The 18,132-nt window shown below is 49.8% G+C and overlaps 2 protein-coding genes across 2 annotated transcripts in view; one reads left to right on the forward strand and one right to left on the reverse strand.

The window, feature by feature from the left end:
* Iqck (IQ motif containing K) overlaps positions 1-1,846 on the reverse strand; it is a 123,562-nt gene extending 121,716 nt beyond the window's left edge. Inside the window, exon 1 of the mRNA XM_057777042.1 lies at positions 1,630-1,846. Within this exon, the coding sequence (XP_057633025.1) occupies positions 1,630-1,732 (103 nt within the window). The 5' untranslated portion in view covers positions 1,733-1,846. The remainder of the gene's footprint in view (positions 1-1,629) is intronic.
* Knop1 (lysine rich nucleolar protein 1) lies at positions 1,777-17,633 on the forward strand. Its single transcript, XM_057777039.1, has 5 exons — positions 1,777-1,968; positions 5,139-6,070; positions 7,965-8,033; positions 9,962-10,039; positions 13,854-17,633. Exons 1-5 carry the CDS (start codon positions 1,815-1,817, stop codon positions 14,163-14,165), a joined length of 1,545 nt encoding a protein of 514 aa, XP_057633022.1. The 5' UTR covers positions 1,777-1,814; the 3' UTR covers positions 14,166-17,633.
* The last annotated feature ends 499 nt before the right edge of the window (positions 17,634-18,132 follow it).

Consider the following 18,132-nt stretch of genomic DNA (forward strand, 5'->3'; position numbering starts at 1 on the left):
TTTAGTGCTCAGCACGCTCAGGGAGGGGTGGGATTTCAATACCTGTTCCCAAGTCAGGGTCAGGGTGTTTTTCCTTGGCCCCTTTCACCCCCCCCCCCCCCCCGCACTGTGAGCCAAATCAAACCCTTCTTTGAGTTGCCTTCGTCAGGGATTTTCTCACAGCAATTAGAAAAGAAACAAACTACACGATGTGGTTTGAAACTGTGCTATGAAGAACTATGGGTCTGGAAAAGCGAATTCCTTCAGTAAAAGACAATAAATATACAGACACCCAAATGTCGCTGGAGATTAGTTCCTCAGGGAAGGACCCTAAGGGTGGAATTTACAAGAACACCAAAATGGAACATTTTTCTCTAGAGCAAGTGTTACACTGAAGAAGGAATTCAAGCCCTAATGGGGTTGAAATCGATGAAGGGTACTGATTCTGAGCGACAACTCTCTTCTATGTATTCTCCATTTCTTCCAAACTCACCTCTCTTCCATTATACACTAGCAAATCCAGTTTCCATTCAATAAACGTTTACTGACCTGGAACTATTCTGTGCAGCAGTCATATATTGCTATTTAAGCTTATTAAAATTTAATAAAATAAGAAAACCAGTTCTTCAATTCTGTCAATCCCAAGTCACATCTCAAATACAATGAACAGTGCAGACTACTGAAGTTTCTATTAGTATTGTATTGGACAGTTAATGTTTTTTATTTTTTATTTTTTTGATTTTCGAGACGGTTTCTCCGTAGCTTTTTGGTTCCTGTCCTGGAACTAGCTCTTCTAGGCCAGGCTGGCCTCGAACTCACAGAGATCCGCCTGTCTCTGCCTCCCGAGTGCTGGGATTAAAGGTGTGCGCCACCACCGCCCGGCTTGGACAGTTAATGTAACAAGAACGAAAATTTTCCAGTAGTTGAGAGGCTGAGGCAGGAGCATTATGAGCTGGCGGCCAGTCTGCAGTACAAAGTGAGGAAAGAGAAAAGGCAGAGGTGAAGTAGGAACTGGGAAAGTCGGTGACAGAGAATGATTAGGAATGCATCTGTGTCTTTGACTTTGAGATCTGAAAGCTTAGGAATTAAGGAAAACTAACACTCTTCCTGTAACCAGGGATTTGTGGCTACGTGGTTCCGTCTCCTAACATCACGACATCCGTACCATTGTTGTGCTCACTGTAAGGCTATCACAGGACCCCAAGACCAAAGTATGTGGGCTACAAAGGACCAAGTGAGATAGCCTGTGTTTGTGGGAGCTCAGGAAGGCTTGTGGGCAAGAAGAGATCAAAACCCATTTGTTCACACCGAAGTACGCCCCGAATGGGCCGCTGACTCCGTACAGTGGAATTACCTGGGCCAGTCTACAGAGCCCATTCCCTGCCTCCCAGCGGAAGCTCTGCGGCTGGCCGCGCCACCACTCCGAAGCTCCACACCACGCAACTCCCTGACTCGGTTTCCTCCTGCATGCCTGTTGCCTGGGGTCGCACCGGAATCCAGACAGCCGCCAGCCTGTTTCTCCGCGTGTGGGCCCGAGCCTTGGCTGGTCCGCCAGCGCGCGTCACCCGCCTGGCGCACAGAGGCTCGGAACGCGCGTCCCCGCGGATCCCGCCCGCGTCCCACCTGGCCCGGCCAGCAGCGGCTGCCTACCCTCGCAGATCTGCTCCCACAGGTTCTTCCCCGGCGGCTCGGCGACCAGCGCGGGCGACACGAGCCTTTCTGGGGACCCGGGCGACACTGCAGGCACAGGCATCCGTGTAGTGACCGAAGAATCCACGGAACCTCCCGCCTCCTGGCGCTACGCGCTGCGGTTGGACACCTGTCAGAACGCCGCCATGCACGCGGTTTCCAAAGCAACCGTGGGCGCCGTGAGGCCTCGACCCGGAAGTAGACATCCCTCCCGGGGGCGGGCCAGAAGCGCGAAAATGACTTCCGGGTCACGGCAGCGCGGGCGCTCACGTGGGGAGGCTTGGCCCGCGGGTGGACCAGGTGAGTTTGGGTGGCGCGGGCGAGCTACTTGGTGGGTCCTGCACCGTGAGAGAGAGGAAGAACAAAGATAAGACACTTCCAAACCTGCCCGCAGTCCTCGGTTTCTTCCCGAAGTCCTCCTGTCTTGAAGTCGGCCTGGGGATGACCCTAGCTAGCAGTCTGCGGTTCGTGAGGACAGCACACGCTCCTCTGAGTTCGAATCCGTGTTTTGCCCCTTGCTGACTTTGAGACCTAGTGATTTAACGTCTCCGAGGCCTATGATGTTTGCGGGGGCGGTCACACCAACTCTGCCTGAGGCTACTGCGGGAATTTCAAAGTGCTTTAAGAGCCTGCGTAATGGCCCACGTCTATAATTCCAGTGCGCGGGCTGCTGAGGCTGGAGGATCACAGTTGTAGACCAGGCTGGCGTAGCTAAGTTTATCCAAAACAGCGCTTTTGAAGAAAGCATGTGTTCCTAGGTGATGCGGTGTAGATTCGTTTCCACTTCTGGCGAGAGTGGATGCCTGTAACAGTTACCGTACTGGAAAGCAGGATGTTACAGAGAGCGGAGGGGCAGAGCTAAAAGTGGATTAAGCTGATTCCTGGGACTTTTTTCTTCCAGCCTTCTCTCTTGACCACTACCCCCAATCCTGTAGCATTCTGGTCTTGTTTGACACCGCCCTTTTGGGACATGTATCTTCCTCTCCTGTGTGAACCCCCTTCCCCTGTCTTACTCTAAAAGTCGGTATGTCTTGAGGCCCAATCTGTTCCCTTCTTAATTACCATCATTGCAGTCCTGTTCATGTCATCCGTGTTGACCAGAGTCACACCTTTGCCTCAGACCTGGACATATACCCGTTCGGTGGAACTTTCAAGGCTTCTGTCTGAGGCAGCTGACTGCCGGATCACCCTCCACTTGAGTCTAAAGGGTTGACACCTCCGTCCTTCTGTTGCTCAAGCTAGAGAACCACGTTCAAGCATTTTCTTGACAACTGGACACTGTCATGGTTAGTTGGAGGTCAGCTTGACACAAGCTAGCGTCATTTGGGAAGAGGAACTCAGAGCTGAGGAAATACCTCCATAACGTTGATCTATAGGCAAGTCTTTGGGGGCATTTTCTTGATTAATAATTGATGTGGGAAGGTCCAGCCCACTGTGGGTAATGCCACTCCTGGGAGGTGGCCTTGAGTTGTCTGAGAAAGCAGGCTGAGTTAGCCACGAGGAGCAAACCAGTAAGCAGCATTCCTCCATGGCATGTATATGAGTTCTTTCCTTTGGTTCCTGCCGTGACTTCCTGCCCTGACTCCCCTCAGTGGTGGACTGTTACCAAAAGTGTAAGATGACCTAAACCCTCTCCGTCCTATGCTTTATCGCAGCAGTTGAGGCCCTAAGAGATAAGCATGTTAAGTGACCTTCCTAACCCTAAACTTAGCAAGCTCTCACAACCCGGGCAGTGGCACACGACTTCCTCTCCTTCCTCGGGAGGCAGAGGCAGGTGGATCTCTGTGAGTTCGAGGCTAACCTGGTCTACAAGAGCCTAGTTCCAGGACAGGCTCAAAAGCTACAGAGAAACCCTGTCTCAAAAAAAACCAACCAAACAAACAACAAGCTATCTTGCTGCCTTTGGCCCTTGCTGGAGGGAGAGAGAGTTGAGTTAGCTTCCTATGCACCCCTGGCTGGCCTGGTACACATTTTGTAGACCAAACTGGCTTCTAACTTACGTTTTTTCCTGGCTCTGCCTCTGCCTTCCCAAACTTTCCAAGCTCTGGGTTGCATACTTGCCGTCAGGCTTGGTCTGCCCTTCCCCTTAGCACCTTTGTCTTTTCCCCGCCTGCCTGCTTTGATGACTGGTGTTGATCGCATTCATCTCTGAATCATTAGTGGTCCTGTAGTAAGTATTGACAACCTGCTCTGGCCCGGGCACTGAGCAGCTCCAGGAATACATCGGGCGATAGGGTAGATAGGAATGAATGCATGGCTTTAGGTATTACCAGAAATGTCCACGTAACCCTAGAGCAAGGTGTGAATGGACGTGAACTCTATAGCTCAGGCTTGGCCTAGATCATTGAGGCTACCAGGAATGACCTGAGTCCTGTGTGGGGCCTGTGAGCTCAAAGCCAAGGAGTGCTGCAGGATGGAGTCGCTCCTGGTCTCCTAATTTTCACCTCCCCCTTAGAATCTTCTGGTGTTTTGTCTCTAAGTTCCCTCTAGTCCAGGGAGTAGCAAGAACCAGACTGGCGACTGTAGTGAAAGCCATATATTGAGGCCTCTAACCACTTGTCGTAAATACTTCCATTTTCCTGAGGAAAGCTAGGTAATCATGGTTTCTAAGTGTTATTGCCACTCATTAATTCTCAGCAGTCACTTTGAAATTGAAGAAGTGAAACAGACTTGCAGACTGAGGCAGCCCCCAATTGAGTACCTTCTGGTTCAGCCTTTATATGGAGGGTAAAACTGAGGTCCAGAGAAGCAAATGCTATCAGGCAAGAAGGAGAATACCAGTGTTTCCATTGGACACAAGTGTTTGGAGTCTTGGCTGAGGCTTGTCTCGCTGTGCCATGTTGTTTAGGTAGCTTGGGATGGTAAAAGTTGAGGGACAAGGGATTCATCCTATCTACTGTCGTAGCACTATTTAGATCAGCCAGAGGAAAGGGTTGACTTAACTTGGCCACTTTTTGGGGTCTGATGGTAGTCAGTGAGGAAGGCTGTATGGAATTTCTGTTTCATCTGGTAAAAGGGAAGCTGTGGGGGCCAGCCAAAGGCTTGATCACAGTTGGGACCTGCAGTGCTGACTTGGGTAGCCACTTGGTAAAAATCTGTTGAATTTAGGTCTGGTGGTTTCAGGAAGATGGTAGACAAGGTCTCACCAGTGCTCTTTTCTGTGGTTTCTCCAGCACCTCTTCCAGGATGGATGTGTTGTTTCCTCCCAGAAAAGGCAACTGACATTCAGAGAGGTTAAGTTGATCAGAGTCAAGTTGAGTGAGTAGTTTGGCTTTGAACAAAGGGCTATCTGGATTTATACTTCCTGCTATTTAAATGTCTTTCCTCCTGTTCCCAGTGAATGGGGACTGTTTTCCCCATTTCTCTGCATGTCAAGCTGCCCACTCAGAGAAACACTATAAAGAGCTTCAGAACCACAGCCTGGGACTGGGTAAAATGATAAATTGCATTATTTCTGTTTTTCTCCTCAGGAATGGTCACCAAGACTCAGAAAGTAGACCTGGGCCCCCGGCTCCCAGAGAAGAAGAAAAAGAAGAAGAAGAGAAAGAAGGCGATGGTTACAGAGGTCACAGAACCAGAGACTCAATACTCAGTCTTAAACAATAACGACTATTTTGTCGATGTTTCTCCTCCAAGAGTTACGTCTCCCTCCAACAATGTGGGTGAAGGACAGGACCCTGAGACATCACTGGGCAAGAGAAAGAAGAAGAAAAAGTCCCCTACTGCTCACTTGGAGGAGCACCTGGAGTCGGAGGCCACACAGAGAGGATGGAAAAAGTCCCCCAGCCCTAGAAGGCAGGTTCGTGAGCAGTCAGCAGAATGCGTCAGCGGAGAGAAGAAAAAGAAGAGAAGGAAGTCCTTACCACCAGCCACCTCCCAAGGCTCAGTGCTGAAGACCTCCCCAGACCCCAAGCGTGCTGAGGAAGTAAGCAAAGCCAGTAAGAAGGCCAAAAAACACAGGAAGGAAAAAAAGGTTCTGGACATTGAGGCCTGTCCTCCCCAGGACTCTTGGTTCTGTGAGGCTGGGGATGCTCTGTGCCCATGCTCAGGGGAGACAGAGGGTGAGGAGCAGGCGGCCTTGGGGCAGAAAAGGAAGCAGGGGAGCCCCAGAGAGCACAGCACAAAGAAAAAGAAGAAGAAGACCCACCAAGAGGGAGACATCCTCCCAATCCACTCCAAGGTCTCTGTAGAGAGCAGCCTGAAGAAAGGAAGTAAGAAGTCACTCAAAAGCGAAGCTTTGGACTACATCCCGATAGACAGCCCAAAGTCCCCTGGGAAGAAGAAAGTGAAATCCAAGAAAAAGGTGGACCAGCCAGACGGTGAAGGGCTGGCTGTGAAAAGGAAGAAAAAGAAGAGGAAAGACAGTGGAGTAAAGGAAGACCGCTGGCAGGAGGAAGAAGAGGTAGGGTTCCTCGGGACTTGGTGGGGTTGCCATGTGAGTACCTACAGACATGTCAGCATGGGCACTTGTGCTAACGGAACGCCTCACTGTGTGTGTGAATATGTGCTAGAAAAGGATAGGAATTATCTGTTTCCAAGTACAGTGGATCCCAGGGCTCCTGCAGCATCGCTAGTAAGAAGTACAGTTGTCCTTCACCATCCATAAATGGAGTCTGTTTTTACATGACTGTCTTATGGCTTGTGTTCTTTTCACTTGCTGGCTACCTCCAAAACTGATAGTTTGAGATAGCCTGGTATCTGCAGCTATAGTCTGTAGGATTACATAGCGTGCCTGAAGCTCAGAGCTCTCAACTTCACCCACAAGTCCGATGGGGAAACCATCCTGCTTCTCTCTAGCTCACAGATAAGGACAGCGTGAGGCTGAAGAATTTGTCTGAGGTCACCCAGTTGGGGCCAGGTAGAGTTGGGTCACACACCCAGTGTTGCTTCTGGTTCAGGAGACCCCTAAGCGTGTCAGGAGATGCCAATGTGTCCTTTCTGAAAAGCCATTTTCCATTGTCTCAGCAACCCAAGAAGTGACTGTCTTCAATGGGAGCAAGCTCTGGCTTCTCTAGCTCTGCCAGCCATTGCCCAGTGGCCCTCCCTCCTGCAGTTGCTGATGGCCATTTCCTGAGTGAGGAGCACCTTGGGAGACAGGGCTGTCAGGAAGATGTTGCTGACCTTCATCTTCTTTTCCAGATGGGGTTGTGATGACAGGGATAGTTGGGGCCTGCAGGGGGCTTCTGGTTGCTGGCCTTCTCCCAGCTTTGTCTTCATGCATTAGGCTCTCTCTGTTTGACCACACATGGCTTGATTGTGCAAGTCAGAAGACAATTTGAGGAAGACCATTCTCTCCTTTATTATGTGGGTCCTGGGTAAACTTAGGTCAATCAGACATGCTCCTCTTTATTCAGAAACTCAGAGCTAGGGAGATGGTTAGTGGGTAAGAGTGCTTGCTCTGTAACCACTGGGATCTGAGTTCAAATCCCCAGTAGCCACCTAAAAGCTGTGTATGGCAGTATATTTCTGTGATCTCAGCACTAGTGGGAAGGGAGGTTCCAAGAGCTAGCTTCTGGTTCTTTGAGAGACCCCATCTCAAGGCAATGATAAGAGATTGACAGAAGACAACACTGATTGCCTCCAACTGAATGTACCCATGGACATGCAGCACACAAACTTCAGGGTTAGGGAACCCAGAGGTTTAAAGCTAGTTCCATTTGATTTTAGGATCATTTTCCCCAAAGAGATCAGGGAAGGTATCCCCTCTGCCTCACATCTTCCAGACAGCCCACAAAGTTTCCTGAGTCACACAGGCCAGTAATAGTGTAAGGAGGGGTAAAGAAAGTGCACATGTGCACGCATGTGCACACGCACACACACCCCCAGTCATCTCATATACATATACGTGGCAGTGGGGCCATGTACAGCATTCTGAAGAAAATGCAAAAGCTGTTGGCAGTTGTCATTCGTGGTAGACCAGGTACTGCCCCTGGCCTGACTTGCAGTTAGAGAATACCCCTAGGACTTGGATAAAAATAGTTGGGGAGACCCCTGCTGGGCCATCAGCCTTGAGTCAGGAGAGCTGAATTGGAGTTAGCCTGTCACTGAGCTTCCGGGTCTGATCTGGTTGTAAATCCCTTTACCTCTCTGAGCCTCTGCTTCTTTGTCATCTGACTTCATGGCACCATTTGCTGGGGAGATGCATGAAAGGGAAAGTGGACGAGGCTTTGTCGACTGAGGTTCTGTCTTAGTGGCAGACGCTAGTGCTGCTGTGCTTTCTCCTCTTTCCTAGATAGTGTGGCTTTACTCAGAGGGCTGCTGGGGCTTGCCTGAGTTAATATCTGCCTTTCCTGCAGGAGTCGGACACAGACCTGGAGGTGGTACTGGAAAAGAAAGGCAACATGGATGAGGCCTGCATAGATCAGGTATGGCCCAGCCTGTCCCGTGCCCCCCCCCCCTTACCTCTTGTCACCCCCTAGGAACCCTCAGCACACATCAGGCTACAAGTTCTGGGCTCAGAGGGACTAGGATCTGTGAAGGCCTTTTGGCTGATTCCATGGCACACCTCTAGGGGCAGGTGAACTCATACCCTCCTGTACCTCTAGCTAGGGGATCCCAAAACTGCCGTGACTATTTATGAGGGTCCTGATAGGCCCTCCCATGTAACCCATTGCAGGCTTTCAGGAAGACAGGGGTCCTATGACCCTGTCTGTAGCTAGAGCAGGTACATACACCCAGGCACACCCATGGGTTGTCTCCATGAATTAGTTCAGGAGTTTTTATGTCCCTTGACTCTTTGGCCTGACAGGATTGAGGAGCTGTGGGTGCCTGGTGTTAGTCTATGGTTTACTGGCTGCTGACCCTTCTCTTCTGTGGATCAGCATGGGTCCTTCCAGGCAGCTGTGGAAGCCAAGGGGAGGGTGTATTGGAAGGAGGCAGCTGGTCCCCATGGTGCCTGCTGAGGCAGCAGTATGTCAGATTGGCTAATCCTGCCTCTCAGGTCATCATCTCCACCTTAGGAAAGAAAGGAAGATGGAGGCTGTGTTTAGAAGTGGGTGGGGTCTGAGGAGAGCCACCCAGAAGAGATGGTGATGAGCCAAACCTGCTGTAGTGCTGTAGTCAGGGAACTGCACTTGGAACAGAGTGATGCTTGCTGTATCTATGGGGAGGACCAGAGGAGGGATGCTGCTGGAGCATCTCTCCTGGACAGGCCTGAACCACTGGCCTCCAGGCAGTTCCTAACCTCACTGCAGGCCCAGGGATGCTATAGTGGCCCAGGGCACTATGCAGAGGGCCTGACCCTGGGGTCTCAATTCTCCCAAGCCCTGTCCCTTGCTGCTTTTGGGTGTCCTTAGTCCCCTAAGACAGCCAAATGCTGAGCAGCCCCAGCCACCCAGTACTGTGCAGAGCTCTTGGACTTTGTAGTTCTCTGTGCCTACTAAATGTAGTCCCCGAGGCTTTCAGGGTGGCCCTTGAGTCTTTTGTTTTCCCATAAATACTGAAAGTTGCTTGTGTGTGAAATGGGAAGATAGCACATTTCTGAGAGGACAAACAGCTGGCGTTCTCACGCTCACTGTCATGTGAACTCCTGAGCGCTTCTGGTTTCTCTTGCGTTCTATGACTGAGAAGGGGGAGTCATGCAGATCTATCTACTCACTGCTCTCTCTGTCTTGGTGATCACTCACCTGTTACCCTCTTCCCTGGTTTCTCCTCTGCAGCAGCTCTTGTACATTTTGTGTTTAGAATTGTATGAAAGGTCCCTTCATTTCAAAGTCCTGAAGGAGAATAAGTTAGATCTAAATCCTTGGCAAGGTGCCGGCAGAGACCCTGAGCTGGCCTAGCCCGAGAGTGCCCAGTTCTCTGCTACAGATGCTGCTGTTTCTTCCCCAACCACAAGCTTCTGGAACTTTTCCACTTCTGCAGATGAATAATCCAGTGATCAGAAAGGTTAGGTGAGGTTTGCAAGGCTGCAAAGCTGGTTAGCAGCATTGTTGGGATTCCAGCTCGTGTCTGCCTTGTTTCTAGAAAGCAGTGCTTTCCTTGTGGAAGTTGACTTCAGTATACACAATATGTATGCACAAGACAGGGCCTAGGCATTACAGTGTGGACAAGTTTCAAAATATGACTGTTATAGAATGTTCTCCTGGTAAAGGGATGACTCTCTGTTACAAGAAAATCACTTTTCAAGAAACTGTGCTCAAGACAAGTGTTTCAGACCCAGGGGCCAGCTATTAACCAGAGTGTCCTGTATGCTTGATAGCAGAGTGAGGCTCTTGAACTGCCACCCACACCTGCCCTACCTCTGTGCAGCATTAAGATTCTGGGTCTCATCACCCTCTTTTGTCCTGCACAGGTGAGGCGGAAGGCCTTGCAAGAGGAGATTGATCGTGAGTCGGGCAAGACAGAGGCTTCAGAACCCAAGAAGTGGACGGTGGGTTTACTGTGGTGGAATTGACATCTAGAACCTAAGGTGCCCAGGCACAGAATTGGTCTGAGCCAGCTGCACTTCCTCTGAAGGTGCTGGTCTCCCTGCTAGGGAGCTCGCCGCTGAGATGTGCCATCTAGGCTTCCTGTCCTGTTGTAGATGATGGATTGAGAAGGGGCTCTTTGTAGCTGTGAGAAGTGCCCATGGAGGGTGCTAAGGGCATGCAGGAGATATGGAAGTGGGGGCCAGGCCTCTAAGACTCAAGACCCTTAAGTCTTTCCAAGATTTGGAAAATGTCCAGACCCTCTCTGAGAAGGTAGACCAGGTGGGAGAAAATATGAGGACCATGGATACATAGGTTGTTGGGCCTGGCCATAGCATCACATGTCTGCCTTCAGTCAGCTGCCGAACCTCAGCGCCTAGCTGGTATCCCGCCTGTGCTGGGTGTGCAGGTACACAGGACCCTCATCAGCCTGTCTAGTGCAGTGGCTCTCAACCTGTGACAGGTCACAATCCCCGTGAAGGTCAAATGACTGTTTCACAGGACCATTGGAAAACAGATATTTACATTACAGTTCTTTTTAGTTTTTCTAGACAGGGTTTCTCTGTTTAACAGCCCTGGCTGTCCTGAAACTCACTTTATAGACTAGGCTGACCTCGAACTCACAGAGATCCACCTGCCTCTGCCTCCACCGCCCGGCTGCATTACAATTCTTTTTCTTTTTCTTTTTTTTTTTTGAGACAGTTTCTCTGTAGCTGGGACTAAAGGCGTGTGCCACCGCCACCCGGCTGTATTACAATTTTTTTTTTTTTTTTTTTTTTTTTTGGTTTTTTCGAGATAGGGTTTCTCTGTGGTTTTGGAGCCTGTCCTGGAACTAGCTCTTGTAGACCAGGCTGGTCTCGAACTCACAGAGATCCGCCTGCCTCTGCCTCCCAAGTGCTGGGATTAAAGGCGTGCGCCACCCCCGCCCGGCTGTATTACAATTCTTAACAGTAGCAAAATTACAGTTATGGAATAGCAACAAAAAGAATGTTATGGTTGGGGTGATCACAACATGAGGAACTGTTAAAGGACCACAACATTAGGAAGGTTGAAAACTATTGGTCTAGGGCCTGGAGGGGGTGAGTGTGGAGGAGGGTTTGTATGCTGTCCTAGATGATTGGGAGGAAGGCTTCTCGGAGCAGGTGGCACTTGTCCTAAGCCCGGAGTGTGGTGGTACCTGTCCTTAGCGTGCAGGGCCCAGAAGTGGGAGTGGACTTTGACTGATGACAGGGTAGCAGGAACTAGCTAATGTGTCACTCCGGTTCACTCCAGGAACATGGGGACATTTTTATTGGGCAGTGACCCAAGGGAGCCACTGTGGAGTTTAGGTACAGAAAGGGGAATAGGAGGTAGCATAGAAAGTTTTGTTATGTGTTTGGGAGGTGTGGCCATGAACTTGGTACTCAGTAAATTTGGGAGGAGAGAGGGAAGGACCATACCTAGGGTAGGGCCTGCTCTGTCCTTAGCCTCCTGCTTAACAGACAGCATTGATCTGGATGTGAGGCCTGAGGCCAGTTACTGGCTGCCACTCTCTAGGCTAGTGTCTTCTCCTTGGAGAACCTCAGTTTCCATTTCTATTAAATGGACTCCTATTATGGCCTCGGGATGGGCAGAGGGGATGGAGTAGGTCTTTCTGTTTGCTTAGATAGGGTTTCATGTAGCCTCCTACAAAGACTGTGTAGGCAAGTATGAACTTGAACTCCTAATCTTCCTGCCTGTACCTCCCAAGTGCATGCACACTAGGCCTGGTTTATATGCTGCCCGAGATAGAACCCAGGGCTTTATACACGCTAGACAGGTACTTTACCAACTGAGCCACATCTCTAGCCCTGGAGTTTTGTTGTGTGTCTTCTTTCTCTCTCACCTCTTAAGCTGAGCAGAGCTGATAGGACAGCAAATTGAATAAATAGAACGAGACAGGGTCACATCACTCAACCAGTGCTCCAGGCACCATTCTCGTAATCTGGCTGCCAGAGCATGGGTCCTGGAGCCAGCCAGAGGTATTCTGGGTGTCCTTGGTCACCTGCTTGTGGAAATTCCATTGCGTTGATGGGGATTCCAGACTGGCAGGACCAGCAGTTCTAGAAGAGCCAGCTTGCCAGGCCCAGTCAGCCCTGGGCTTAGATCTAACTGGTGTCACAGGCAGCGTCTGCCTTAGAAACTGCAGTCTAGGAAGCCACACTTACATGGGTCACATGAGGCTGAGAGAATGTCACCAGTTCATCTAGGATAGCTGTAGTGATACCTGTTCTGATTGTCTCCCAACACCAACTTAGAAATGAATGCTAGGTTGGTATTTGGCTCTTGGACCATGTGGAGGTCAGCAGTCAAGTGTGGACCTACGATATGGTGAAAATTGTGTGCTGTGGCTTTGGCATAAGGCCTGACTCTGCTCTCTGGTGCTGGTGTGAGGGTGTTCGCCCATTAGAAGAGGGCTTTGAGGCTTAGGGAGAGTGGTTGTGACTGGATCACACAGGTGGGGCTTTATCCCACGCTGCCTTAACTTCAGGCGTCACAGTCTTGGGGACTTGGGCTTCCTGCCTATCTTGCAGACCCGAGGTGGAGTGGGTTTTCTAGCACAGGGCCTTCTGTGTACTGGTGGGTCCTGACCTTACTCTTGTCTGGAGTACCTGGCTGGTGAGTGCTGTGATGTGGGGCAGCTTTGCTGTGTTGAGACTGAGGGAAGGGTTATGATGTGCTCTGTGCTACAAGGTGGGGAAAGGGGTGAGGGAGGTGGCTTGGTGCTTAAAGCACTTGCCACTCAAGCAAGCATGAGGATCTAAGTTTGAATCCCCACAAGTCCCTTGAAAGCCAGACACACAAGTGTCTGTGATGTCAGCACTCCTGTGAGGTGCTGGGAGTCTGTTGTAGGACACTGATCTATGGATGTGCAACCAAACATCTGCTCACCCCAGATAGGGAGTCAGTGTCAGACCAAAGTAATGATACCACCAAAACTGGATAAACTAGTTTATTGGGGTTGCAGGAGTATAGGTGAGGTGTTACTTAGAAGAGTATGAATAGCTGAAGGATGGCTGCATTGCCAAAAGTCCCCCTCAGCATGAGTGACAGCTCATGAAAGCTGAAACTCTGGAGCACTGTGCACAACTTGCAGGCTGCTCAGCTGGTCTGCAGTCCTTCCTGCTCGTGTGACCTTGAGGAGGAAAGGGCCTTGTGATCTGCTAAGTTCCAAGGACTATCTGAGACTTATGAGCTTACTTCCTGGGTCTTAATAAGCTTCCCTCTCAGAATGGATACTTAAAATCAGAGGCTCACTGCATAATATAGGCAATACAGGAGGATCTCTGGAAGCTCAGGGCCAGCCGAGCATATGCAGCAGAAAAATCAATAGAGATTTTGTCTCAAGGTAGAAGACAAGGACCAACCTGAGATTATCCTCTGACCTCCGCATGTGTGCACATACATTGTGTATGAACACACACAAAAAAAACACAAGGTGGGCTGTGGAAAGGTTGGGAAGTGTTACAGTCAGGTGAGGTGTGTTTGTGTTTTGAGGTATTGTGTGTGATACATGAAGTGAGGTGAAGTTTCTCGCTGTCGCCATGTGTAGGGAGAAAGAATAGAGCTCAAATTAGCTTGGTGTGCAGTGATGCCCTTGTGAGAAGCCAGTGGTGGGCTCTCGGGCTGGTCCTTCTTGACATATCACTCCCATTAAGCGTTAGGACTCATTAGGATGGATGAAACAGTCCATTGCTTGGCTGAGAGAGAGGAGGTGTTTGTCTTCAAGGGCAATGACAGCCTTTTCTCTCTACTCAGGGAACCCAGTTTGGCCAGTGGGACACTGCTGGCTTTGAAAATGAAGAGCAGAAGCTGAAATTCCTGAAGCTTATGGGCGGCTTTAAGCATCTGTCCCCGTCATTCAGCCGCCCTCCCAGCATGACTAGCAGGCATAACATGGCCCTGGACAAGAAGTCTTCAGACACACTCCAGCAGAATCTGCAGCAGGACTATGACCGGGCCATGAGCTGGAAGTACAGCCGTGGGGCTGGCCTGGGCTTCTCCTCTGAGGCTCGCAAGGTCTTCTACATTGACCGGAACGCCTCCAAGTCTATTAAGTTGCAAGATTAAACTTTATTGCCCTGTTCCTAAAACTGCATTTCTTGATCAGTTTTCCATCTGCCAAGCTGGCTTGGATCAGTCACCTGCAGACATTGAGGACCACTCGTGATGAGTTTTGGACAAGCAGGTGGAAGCTGCTTATGTCAGGAACCAGTACCAGTGGCTAAACCTCCTATTTTCTGTTCTAAACTTTCCACCTCCTTGGGTGAAAGTGTTTTAAGTAATAGTAGCTAGCAGTTGTTGGTATGTGCAGGGCTCTGACTAAGGTGTTTTCCTTGCATTGATGTATTTAAACCTAATTATGGAATGGGTGCTATTCTCATCACCTCTTAAGTTCAGGGATAAAGTAATAAAATGCCCAGGGTCACCTCCGCTAAGTGCCATCAAGAGTACATCACACAGCTTCACTCAGTGATCAGTGAATGGAGAAAGCAAGTGTTGTGCCATGTCTTCCATGGGGACCAACAAATTTGTTTCTCCTCCGTGGAGGTAGACCTCTGAGCTGGAGGCTTTCCAGCTGTCGTCCTTCCGCCTGAGTGCAGTGCTTGGATTTGATGTTTCTACACATGGATTGAATGTCAAACACGGCATTTTGGACAGCAGGTAACCTACATGTGGACCCATGTGAGATCCTCAAAAGTGAGTTAACACAACCTTAGACCACTTGTGTGAAGTCAAACGTAAGGACCAATGGGAAGGAAGGTGCTTCATCTGCTGCCGGCACCATCCCCACCCTGAACTGCACAGCAAGCTTCAAGACGCTCCAGCTTCAGAGAGCCACACGATGGGACTTTTCTTCTACTAGCCCTTGCAGTCTGGCATTGAGACTCACATAAGGACATTTTCCTGTCTCTTGGTGTGGCACGTCACACAGATACCCCATTGCTGGCCTGCTCTCGCTCAGGCAGAAGTCCTAGCAGGGGTTGGGAGTGGAGGGATTGATGCTACACTCAGCTGGGACCTCCATCCTCAGTGGTGTAATTGAGCTGGCGGGAAGCTGGCAGAGGCTTCTGGAGTTGGGAGAAAACCCTCTTTATGGCCAAAGAAACTTCAGCAGCCTCTTAGGAAACCTTCATGGCTTCATTCAGTTCTGTGTGGATGGTCCTGTATCAGCCCCTTTGGTAAGGGAGATGCCCCTCATGCCAGCCACAGAGAGGGTGAGGTGTTCCATACTGCCACATGGGCAGCAGTGGAGAGACCGCCTGAAGCAGCTGCCTCTCCCCACCCTGTCCCGACCCGTAGACATGGGCCATGACACATCCTATAGGTCTGTCTGTTAGCAAAGACCTGTTTAGGCCACTCCCTCAGATGAACTTGGTCTTTCATAGATTCAACCACAAGGTACAAAAAAGAAGAGCCCTTCATCCTCAGAGGACAGAACTCTGTTTTAAGTCAGCCTCTAGACCAGTGGTTCTCAACCTGTGGGCCATGACCTCTCTGGGTCTCATGTTTATGTCACAAATCCTAGCACCAACATTACAGTTATGAAGTAGCAACAAAATAATTTTCTGGTTGGGGGTCACCACAACATGAGGAACAACTGTATCAGAAGGATCACAGCATGACAGAGGTTGAGAACCACAGCTCTGGACCAATCTGGCCTTGATCAGGACCGGGAACCAGCTGTGTAACTTCAGTAGTCACACTCCAGTTTGAGCATGCCTCAGCGCATCAGAATCTTGCACATGGCCATGTCTGGGTGGGAGAGGGTAGCTGGGTTGTCATCTCATGCCACGTACACCTTGGTAGCTGTCATCCAGATCTTTTCCTTACCTGTTACGTCTCAGTGCTGAAGGGCTGAGTCGGGTGCTCCATTTGCTCACCCTTCTCTAGAGAGAATTGGAGTCTGTAAGCAAAGAAGGCTGTGGGCCTCCTCAGGAGTTCAGCCTTGTCTCTGCCACTCACAGTGTGGGCACTGAGGGCTGTGCTTCTGTTACCTAGGCTCCTGTCCTACCAGTAGTGGCTTGAGCCATCCCCCACTCCCACCTCCACGTCTTATACCTTCTCCAGAACTTGAGTCTTCTGCATAATGTCCCATGTGAACGTGGAGGTCAGTGACCCAGCCACAGGCCTTGAACTTGGCTGTTTCTCAGGCGTTTCTCACCAGTTACTGGTACTCTATAGCAATATCCTTGTCCTTAGTCACCTGCTAATGGTCACCCAAATATCAGGCCCTGACCTGAGCTACTTTCTATACCCTGACTGACAAAAGTATCTCCCAATTAGACACAGTTGTTGCCTAAAGGAGGGTATGCTTCATACTACTCAGGTTGTGACAGGCAGAACGCGTCTGTCCTTCCCCATCCCAGTACCTTCTGAAGGGAATTAAGATTTCTAGTCAGATGAATTTGAAATAAAATTTGGATTACCTGAGTAGGCTCCTCACAAAATCCCTTAACTGGAAGGTGACAGGGTTCGTGTGGAGGAGATGTGGAATCCATGGACAGTCACTTGGGAAGGAAAAGGCCCCAAGCCAAGAACACGGGTGCCTTTAGGAGCTGTGTAAACTTCCACCAGAGTGCTCACAAAGCAACTTAGCAACTAGCCCAGAGGACCAGTGAGTTGTGACCAATAATTGTCAGATGGTAAAAACCACAAGAAGCTACTCTGCATGTAATTTGTTAAAGTAGCAATAACCAGGAACTTAGGACATGGAAATGTCCCTGTTTTTCATTTCCTAAGAATCTCATCGTATGTCCTTCCTAATGGGAGTAGATGCCATCCCATGGAGATGGGCTTTCAGAAATGAGCCTGCCACTAACAGGAGGGAAGCTGCTCCAGTACACACTTCTGCCCAGGTCAGCAACAGGATTCAGAGGCCCTGTGGTATGTGTGCCTAATGCAGGGCTAAGCTGGGGTCAACACAGGAGCCCTGGGCATTTTCTGGGCCAATTTTGGGAGCTGATGCCTTCCAACACGGGCAGCTTTGAGGCAGATACCACGGTGCTTTCTGGTTCTGGTGTTTGTTCACAGCACAAGAAACATTCTTCAGTATCTGATTCTTATTTTTGAGACTGGCTCATTTATCCCATATTGGCCTCAAACCTGTAACTGAGGAACCTGAACTATTGATCTTCCTCTCTCTACCTCCTGAGTGCTAGGATTATAGGCCTGTACCACCACACTCCGGTTATGTGGGGCTTATGCACGCCTGGCCAGCATCCCACCAGCTGAGCCACGTCCTCAGCCTCATCTGATATTCTGTTTAGTTGGTTGGTTCTTTTTTTTTTTTTTTAAGACAATTTTCTCAATTCCTTGGGGTGGTGGGGACTGTCGTCAGATTGGCCCCAAATATACAATAGTAACTCTAGCCTCATAACAAGCATATGAGTTTATATATAAATGATTTTTAATTTGTACTTTTCTAAAGTTAGTCATGTATGTTTTAGAGTAAAAATGAATAAAATCCATGCCTAAAGCACATAGTTTTGAATTTGTGTATTTTGCCCAGGTTAGCTCCAGGCAATACTGCCTCAACTTCCTAAGTAGCTGGGACTTGGAATATGTGCCCCCAGGGCAAGCAGGCTAGCCTAGAGCACAGCTGAGCTTGTGCTTGGATACATTTTCACAGGCAGTGGGTTCCAGGTGGTAGATAGCAGTCAGGGCAGCTGGCCAGTGACAGGGAAGTACAGCCCAAAGCCACCAGCCATCAAGGACAGGTGCAAACTCGCTGAGAAACACAGCCATAGTGTGCAACAGTGTGTAGTCTGGACGTGCTCCGGGAGGAGCCAGAAGTGAGCAGCTGGCTTGCAGGACATTGGCTCAGCTACAGGAAGGGCACTGCCATAGCCCAGGCTGGCCTCAAACTCAGGGCATCCTCCACCTCTCCCTGTTAAGTACTGGATTATAGGTGGACATCCATGCCCGACTACAGGACAGGGAGCCCCAAATGTGGCCTTTCTCCTGTATTCTAAGTCCAAATGTGACTTGTAGTCAGGAGTCAACTGGCAATGTGACATTTCTTAGTCTTCCAAGG

This window comes from Chionomys nivalis, chromosome 8, assembly GCF_950005125.1.
Source record: "Chionomys nivalis chromosome 8, mChiNiv1.1, whole genome shotgun sequence".
Lineage (NCBI taxonomy): Eukaryota > Metazoa > Chordata > Mammalia > Rodentia > Cricetidae > Chionomys > Chionomys nivalis.